This window comes from Rhipicephalus microplus, chromosome 3 (assembly GCF_043290135.1).
Source record: "Rhipicephalus microplus isolate Deutch F79 chromosome 3, USDA_Rmic, whole genome shotgun sequence".
NCBI classification, from domain to species: Eukaryota; Metazoa; Arthropoda; class Arachnida; order Ixodida; family Ixodidae; genus Rhipicephalus; species Rhipicephalus microplus.
This window is the reverse complement of record NC_134702.1, coordinates 91,732,902-91,741,879: the sequence shown is the minus strand read 5'-3', so window position 1 is coordinate 91,741,879 and position 8,978 is coordinate 91,732,902. Positions and strand designations below refer to the sequence as shown.

At 46.1% G+C, this 8,978-nt stretch overlaps 1 protein-coding gene across 1 annotated transcript; it reads right to left on the bottom strand.

The window, feature by feature from the left end:
- Positions 1 to 4,502: 4,502 nt before the first annotated feature.
- LOC119159801 (inhibitor of Bruton tyrosine kinase-like) lies at positions 4,503 to 8,749 on the bottom strand. Its single transcript, XM_075889974.1, has one exon. The coding sequence runs from the start codon at positions 8,278 to 8,280 to the stop codon at positions 4,732 to 4,734; it is 3,549 nt and encodes a 1,182-aa protein (XP_075746089.1). The 5' UTR covers positions 8,281 to 8,749; the 3' UTR covers positions 4,503 to 4,731.
- Between the last annotated feature and the right edge of the window lie 229 nt (positions 8,750 to 8,978).

Below are 8,978 nucleotides of genomic sequence, written 5' to 3'. Positions count from 1 at the left end.
TATAGATATACCTATACGTCGAGATTTGTCAGCGGCATGTTTTACGGCACCCAAATACCACCTGGGACATTTCGTCTCACCCAAGCTTGAACCGGATTAGCTTGGGTCGGGTAGCAGTGGTCATAAAGTTGATTGCGATCAAAAGAACTCATTCCGATCATCCTGATCGCGATTAAAAGTGCCAGTGTGACACCGGTATGAAGCAGTGGACTCGAGCACGTCAGGATCCCATCTTTCAAACTTGGCCTTCAACTTGATCTACCGGGTCAGGAAGATCGTCAATGTTCACGGAACGATTTATTATACTGATATGAATTTATCTGGCCAACTGCTATGAGTATATATCCGCTGCCAGTGTGTGTTTGGTACAGAGGCAGCTATCATAAGTTACATTCATAATGAGGCACTGCCCGGTTTTTTCAAAGAAGTTTATGTATCGTTCCGCATAGTAGTGCGTTGTATAGTCACACATCATTAACTCCGCAAATATCACAAATTTTTGACTTAGCATAAAAAGTAGAAGATATTTTATGACACATAAATTTTGACGAGTGACGAAGAACCAATAGCCAATACTATAACGCGGTGATAAGAGTGCACTTTCCTAAATTTTTACGCAGTAAGTCGTTGCTACGCGATGTATCACTATCGGCTCCCTTGTTGCATCGCGCTACGTGCAGGTGGTGTATGCGCGACCCAGAAAATTTCGACAATTTAAGTCGTAAAAAGTTGACAACTAGTACGGAAGGGAACAACGTGGCGCAGTTTAACGATATAATCCCCCGCATTTCTCAATTAACGTTTGCATAGGCGCATCTGAGTGGAAGGGCCCTGGATCCAACCGATGTTGCGAAAACGAATGCTACAAATGTACGAGTACATGATCTATACACTACGGCTCCAATATCACAAGTTGTTACCTTTTGTGGTTGACAAATTACCAACAATAATGGTATATTATCAACCATAATAGTAAAAAAAATGCGTTAGAAACGCTATTTCAAGCAGAAGCAAGACAGGCAAAATGCGCAATCCCCGAATATGTGCACGAAATTTCAGCACTATTTACAGTAAAGGAATGATGCAGTCTTTGATAACTACATTTATACTACATTTATAACGCAATTGTTAGTGAGCAGCCTTTAGTCATAAACAAAATTTCATTGAATGATATAGAAATCAATGCTATTGAGGAGCCTGCCATTGACGTACGTAACCGTATTCATGTATACAAAGTTGTGGCGTTAATAAATTAACAACAACAACAACAACAACAACAACAACAACAACAACAACAACAACAACAACAACAACAACAACAACAACAACAACAACAACAACAACAACAACAACAACAACAACAAGAATAAGCGTGTTTCTTGTGGCACTATGACGTTCCTTATAGTATTCTCTCATTTTATGTCCTCGAATTCTTAGATGACTGTACTGAAGTTGCTTTCGCGGACGTATAGAGGCGTGGCGTGCGCTTGGGCTGCAGTAGATGCGTATAGTATGGTTGGTTGCTTTCTGGGTTATTTGCGGCACGTACGCTTCAGCAATATTATTGTACAATGAAGATATGGCCGCGCCTATCTGTTCCCAGCAGGGCGTTTAAATAGACTTTTTTTAAATAAGTAAACGGCGAGCATTCGATGCGAGGGCTGTGAGCTAATAGGGTTGCCTGGCAGAGCATATTCTTTGTGGTCTATAAGACGCACTTAACACAAGACGAGCTATCAAACCACAGATCAGTCTCTGCTTTCATTTTTTTGCTATACTGTGCAAAAGAACCAAAGCCAACAAGCGTGCGCAGGATATTCTTCTTTGGGGGGTCGTGATGCTTCACCGCAGAACAGCTGCTGTTGCCGTTAGTCACGGTTAGTGTGTGCCTGATCATCGAAGTAAGTTCTTTTGAGCAAACAGCAGCAGTGGCATCGTTACTTCTGGCCCTTGACGTGTGTATTGTTCAGAGGTGGATCCGGAGGGGGGGGGGGGGGCGATCGTTTCCCCCTCAATGCCTGTCAGCGCTCCCTCACTTTGTTCAGTGCATGTCGTCCACCTCTTATGACCAATTAGGATAAATGAGGGGTACCACTGTGATCAGACATTAACACTATTTATGCTATAACGAAGTTCTTGCGCTAATAAAAACAAAAGTCAGGGCCCCACCCACCCCTCTTTGGCGCTATACATCAAATGACCCCCCCCCCTCCCCCCCTTTATATGAGAGGCTGGATCTGCTCCCGGTAATGTCCGAGTTTATGCTCTCCCCTTTTTCCCCACCCTTGTGCAGGATGACATATTGGTTACTCGTACCGTTTAAGCTCCATGCCTTTCCTTCTTATCTCTACTCATCTCTATCTCTCTCTGTGTCATTGTTAACCCCCCAACACAGGCCCCTGTTCGACATATGAGCCTTACTGAATGAACGCATAATCCGAACACCGCGTATTGAAAAGGTTGTTTCACCGCCGCACTGGTATGCGTGAGGCAAAGCAGTCTTGGTGATGCAGAAACGGAAAAGTAAGAGTTGAAGAAAACGGGAAAGATGAAGCCCTACTAAAAGAAAGATTTCGTGTCGCACACATTTTTGTCGCAACATCTTACGCGAAAACTCAGTACCGGTGGGCGTTACAGGAATTTAGTCCTCAAAGGTGACCAGGTAGCATGCGTATTTTCCAGCAGCTGATGCTCTCTCTATATGATAATCTCTGATATGATAAAGCGATATTCTTTTGAGGTTACTTGTCATGTCTTGTTGTTCCATAGATAGATAGATAGATAGATAGACAGATAGATAGATAAATAAATAGATAAATAGATAGATAGATAGATAGATAGATAGATAGATAGATAGAAAGATAGATAGATAGATATAGACTTAACCTATTCAGAGACCACGAGTTTCTTAAAAGTATACTGTAAAGAAGAGGTTTTGAATGTCGTCACACAACTAATCACCACCATGCCACTGTTGCTGCTTTACTGCATGTAAAACTAATATAACTAATGTCGAAAAATATTAATGAATGCTACCATAGCTTCCCGTGGCTAGCCTATGTGGGCTTCTCATTGATCTCAACTTTTTCCATGGATTGGCTTATGCACTCAATGCACTAGCCATGCACACACCGGTGAAAGCCCACTGTACAAATGCCAACCAGGTGGCGTGTGTGAAAGTCTTTGTATAGGTAAAAGAGCGGTAATATACGAGCCTTCCAGAACCATGGCATGCGATAGCTTCCTAGATTATCACCATGTTCCACACAATTGTACATTCAGCTACGCAGTCGCAGCGACATGTCTTCAACACGTGTGTTTGGTCGAAGGTTGCGACTTACTTTTTTCAGTGACCATGAAGTGAATCTTCAGGCTGAAGTTCTTTTGCTCCTGTATTCTTCCAACAGACCCATTTTGCATGTCGTGCTCATATTCCACAAGTTATTTCCTCGCTACAAATAACTATCTAGAAGCACTGCAGTGGCTGCCTTTTATTTGTGTAATTAAATGCTAATCACTTTCTCTCTTTCCCAAAACAAGTGCATTTATTTCGTGCTGTGCATACAGCAGCAGCATTAGTTGCCAGAAATGGCACCACTTCTTTCAGAAACCACCTTTGTGTACAATTATTAGAACCAGAGTAAGTGCAGGCATCTAATTTCAAAGTATCCACTTCCATATAGAAAAAAGCACTTACTAGATATTGCTTCCAAGTTAACGTTTCAACATCAGGAGAAAATGATTTTGAAAGTAGCGCATGGGCACTGCAGGTATACTGAAGTGTAAAACTCATTTTGTTAGCACTTGCAAAGAGTTACTTGGAGCAATGTAAAAAAATAATTTCGTAGCATAAAGTGGAATTTGCTTATGCAGGATGGGGTTGTTTTAAGATCTTCTGGAGAGGCCTTTCGTTCAGAATGTATGTTGATGATGACGATGAAGCAAACAATGCAAATAAAAGGATAGACAACCTTTTGCACTTCACCCTTCCAGTGATCTGATATCTATCAGTTGAAGAAAACTTTAAGCAAATGTATTTGCATCAGCTTAGAAAAGCAGTGACAAATTTTAACCTTACGATCATGATGTAAGAGGAATTAAATTATTGCACTAAGCTCACCAGACAAAACACTGTCAGTTCAGTGACCCTGCCAGCATGAAAATACCCATAAAAAAGAATTAGATGTGTTAAACAGATTCAGCAGTAAATTAGTCCAGTTTTCTCAGTCAAAACTAATAATTAAAGGAGAGAAACCTGTGATCAACTACAAGTGAAATAATGCTGTACAAGGAATTTTGAAAAAAAAGATACAATTTTTGGCTCCTTTGTCATCTTGTGAAATGCAAATTTATTCACTCAAACAGTGTGCTTGAGAGATGAAGATTATACAGCTGCACAAGTATGTCACAATGTAAGGTATGTTTACGGCCTTCCAATGGTCCTTTCTCCTAGCTACACTTTATGTTAATGTCTGATCAACATTCGGACAGACAAGCACAAGTATGGTGTCACATAAACCTTTATTAACAAAATAGTGCAAAGAATAATTATTAATGCCTAAAAGCAGTTCATCGACGATTTAAAAGCTGTAGGGCCAACACAAGGCTGTCTACAAAGGCTCAAAAATGCACTTCACAACAGAGAAAGAAGAAAGCACAATTGAATCAAAGATCACTTTCTGGTTTAAGCAGGTCCCTTAATGTTCTCGACAGTTTTTTTTCACTTGCAAGTCAATGCTTCTTCTTCCACACAGGAGCAGCGTATGCCTCTGGCAGTATCCTACAAGCTGTGATCCTTTCCTCTGGGTTGTCTTCCGCATTGTAAAACCTCAACAGCTCTTCAATCGCTTTGTCTTCCAAGTTTATGATGTGAAGTGCTTTTGGCTTCACCTTCTCAAGATTCTGCACCTTTTGCTCCTCGAATCTCAGTATGTCGATCATTCTGGGCACCTCAGCAGGCGGTGAAGAAGGAGAAGGGAATGTGCTGGGTGCAATCGCTTCACCGAGTGACAGACCGGGAGGAGATGATGCCTGAGCCTGTGATGCATTTTGGAACCAAGGGCAGTTGGATGGTGGAGGCGCCTTGGGTGCGGGTATGTTTACTGGCGTGGTAGCCTTCATTTGTTTTCGCTGCTTCTGTGACAGCTTCACCATTGGTCGCACAACCTCGACATGCTTGGCGTCCTTTGGATGCTTGAGCCCTTCCTGGTCGGCCATCACCTCACCAAGGCTCGGGAATGTGCAAGCAGACACTGCCGGAGGAGAGGTGGCACCTTCGGAGACTGTCCTTGCTTTTCGCTCTACCACTTTGGTGGGGGGAGTAGTCTCAACTGTTGGTGAATGCTGACAAGGTCTTGGTACAACAACTGGCCTGGTAACAGGGCCACCGGCTGGCTTGGCCAAATTGCCAGAGCCAGAAACACGGGGCTGCTCTACAGGTATTACGGGGAAAGAGGAGAGCCCACTTGGTGCTGATGATTCAGAAACCTTCCGCGGGGCGCTCCTCCGTCTAGCTTTAGTTTTTGAGTCAGGAGTGCTAGTGACCGTAAACTCAGCATGATCAAACAACGCGCCGTAGTCTTCCTGAACCTTTTCGATGTCTTCCTTGCTGGGGCCATTCATGTACGGTGTTATGACACGCCTAGACATGGCTGGCACCATCTTCCTGTAGCAGGACGCGAGGTCCGCAGCCGCGTCGTCACTGAGGGAATCGAGGGAACATTCCAAGATTGCAGGGAGGTTGATGCACATAAACTGCACGCACAGTGTTTTGAGCTGGTCTGCATTGTACATGCATGCTACTTCCAGCAGGTCAGAAACATTCTTCAACGTCATCATGTCACCGAGGGTGGCCTCGCACATCTGCCTTAGTCTCGTAGCCAACAGTTGGTCCGCACTTACAAGAACCTGACAGACAAACTCAATGTCACGTGAGTGCTTCAATTTAGGAACGTCATCTGTGTACAAGAACTCCAGGATGACATCCAGAACCTTCGATGGTATGGGCAGAGACAACTGGCTGCTCGAGTGCTCCACCCAACAAAAAGACAGCATGCTGTTGAAGTACTCCAACCTGGCCACAAGAATGCACCGGTGGCATGGGAACCTGACGCCATCACTAGACACCAGGAAAACATCATATAAGGTGTCAAACTTGTTCCTAAAGAAACGATACTTGGTTATCGGTGGCACAGTGCCAAGAACCACAGCATTGTTTTTTATGGTCGCTTTTGAAAGACAGTCCTTGAGAGAATTAACTCCAAGCTTTTTGGATGCATCATGAACCTCTTTCAAGAAAGCAGTGGTGATCCGCTTTCCCAGACTGTATTTGTTCGAGAGCCCGACAATAACGCGTGCACTCTCGCTCTCAAGGATGTTGCAGCTGTTTGTGTAGATGAAACAGAGAACCTCTTCAAATGCTTTTACAGTTACATTGTCAATCACATGAATGCCAGATGGCACTGTCTCGCCAATCACTTTCTGGAAGTACTCACTCCGAGATGCCAATATGTAACGATGCAGAGGGTAGGAGTTGCCTTTAACCTTGACAACGATGTCGTGCATGGCATCGCCACAGTCGGCCGACTCCAACAGCTGCATCATGTGGCTCTGAAATTCTGAGTACATGACACTGGGTTCGTACAAGATACCCACCTTGGGATTGCTTTGAAGCACAGCAAAACTTTCTCCACCACTGTTACATGTGATTTTGGTCGCCCTGTTGACAGAGTGAAGCCTTTTCAAACTGATATGCTCGCATTCTTTCCATTCCAACAGCTTCACCAGGCTACACATATTGGAGGGTGGCAAAGCTGTCTTCTTTGACTGACAACCGTTTTCAGGTGTCTTCTTGGCCTCCTTCTTTGGTGCCAGAGTTCCCAGGTAGCCTTCCCCGCTTTTTGAGACAAGAGCTATGTTCTTGGTGCTAAGGCAAACGTCCATGATTCTTGGCTGCAGATAGGTGTTAAACAGACAGCGCGTGAGTGTAAGGCTTGAAGACTGCCATAGATACAGCTTCCCGGACTTTGTCAGCATTGCCACCTTTAGCGCTTGTTTCTCTACGTCCCCACTTCCACTAACAGGCTCTCCCGAATGGTTGATCGGGCCGCCCACAACACTCAGCTGTTTGATTTCGAGTTGCTTAGATGCAATCTTCCGGCATTTGTACTCCTGGCAGACATAAATGTCACCTTTCATTGTTGCACAGACAATGGCACCATCAGAAGACACAACGTGGTGGAATTTTATGTCAGGGTGGCTTAGCATGGAGATTTGCCTAGGAGTGGTCTGAAGCCTCTCTCCTTTTGGGTGCCCGAGCTGCCCAGCGTTCAGGCCAAACGTGTACACGCTATCTTCGGTATAGATGACAGTGTGGTATTTCGCTGCACAGACTCCGACCACCTTTTTTTCCTTAAGGAACTTCATCGAAATGGGCCTTGGTGACAGCACTTGAGGAGGAGGTGGGATCAAGCCTAGCTGATGATGGTTGTTCAAGCCGCATGTCAGGACTTGTCCGTCTTCCATTAGCATAACAGTGTGATCCTGTCCCGAAGCAATGTCCACGCATCTTCCATTATTCACCTTGGCCACAGGAAGCTGCGTCACGCTCAACGTTGTCTTCTCGGAGTTCAGCCCGAGTCGACCACCGAGACCGTGTCCGCAGACGTACACGTCTCCGGCGTTGGTCAGGAAAACTGAGTGAAACTTCTGCATCTCGACCTTCTGGACGGATACGCCGTCACGCCGGAAGGACTCTAGGACTTCAGGGTCCTTGGGCGATTGCTCACTGGCGAGACCCAGAGTGAAATTCTTGTTGGACCCCCAGACGTAGACTTCGCAGGGGTCCGACGGGGCGTACTCGATGTACGGCATTCGGTCGCGTACCGCCAGGTCGACGGGCGTCAGGCCTTCGTAGTCGGACGTCGCGATGCTCGCACCGTGCTGGAGCAGAACCTTGGCGCAGTGCAGCTGTCCGTAGAAGACGGCCCTGTGCAGGGCGGTCCAGCCAGACTCGCGGTCGCGAGCGTCCACGTCGGCGTGGCATTGTTCGAGAAGCCACCTGACGAGCTCCACCTTGCCTAACGACGCGGCTACGTGGAGCGCCGTTCGGCCGATCGGGTCCGTGACGGACCAGAAGTTGTGGCAGAGGTAGCGACAGTACGTCTGTATTTCCGGCACCGTCCCCTTGGTGATGGAGGAGAGGACAAGATCGGCGTGCGACGAAGACTTGCACCTGGAAGTGCAGTCGGGTGCGGGCTGGAGCAGATTGACGCTATCCATGGTTTCTTTGCTGCGCGCTGTACTGCCCCTGTCTGGGAGGCAGCACCACGTCAGTGCGCAACGGTTGGTTGGCAACGTATGGACCACGAACGGGGGGGCTTCAAGCAGGCGAGTGGCGGTCACGACTCACGCACACACACGCACCACAGTTTCATACCGTCCTACTTGGCCCCCCCGCCGCGCACGACTCCCATAATCGTTGGACTCTACGTGGCTATTCCATGTTGAGGCGTGTGACCGAGTCGGCGAACAGGGAGGAAGGCTGCTGGCAGGCGGGAGCAGGCATCGCACAACCGAAAGCAGACATGGCGGCTATCTCAGAAGCTCGAACATGCAACAGACAGCCGAACGCGCCACTTTCTCCCGCAGATGGGGGCAACAGCAAAACTGCAGTGGTTAACCTCGTAAACAACTTGACTTTCAGCAATATCGCAAGACGTCCCCACGCAAACGTAGGCACTTGCTTAACAATTCTGATCACGACCTTCTGATAATTCCTTGCGTGGCGCTGTTTGTCAAACTTTTATATAGTAAAGCAAAAGATCTTAGGTATAATGAAGATAAATTTGCAACAATAAAAAGTCATTTTTCACAAAATACAATTTTTTGTCATGTTGAAAAGTTTATTTGCTCATTTGTATTTGTTGCTAAATGCGTTTGTTCAGGCCTATGGCACCATTGGGGACAAGCCGTGCGTG

What these genes read in the sequence shown, in the direction of transcription:
- LOC119159801 (XM_075889974.1), bottom strand. Translation starts at nt 8,280, where the DNA reads ATGGATAGCGTCAATCTGCTCCAGCCCGCACCCGACTGCACTTCCAGG.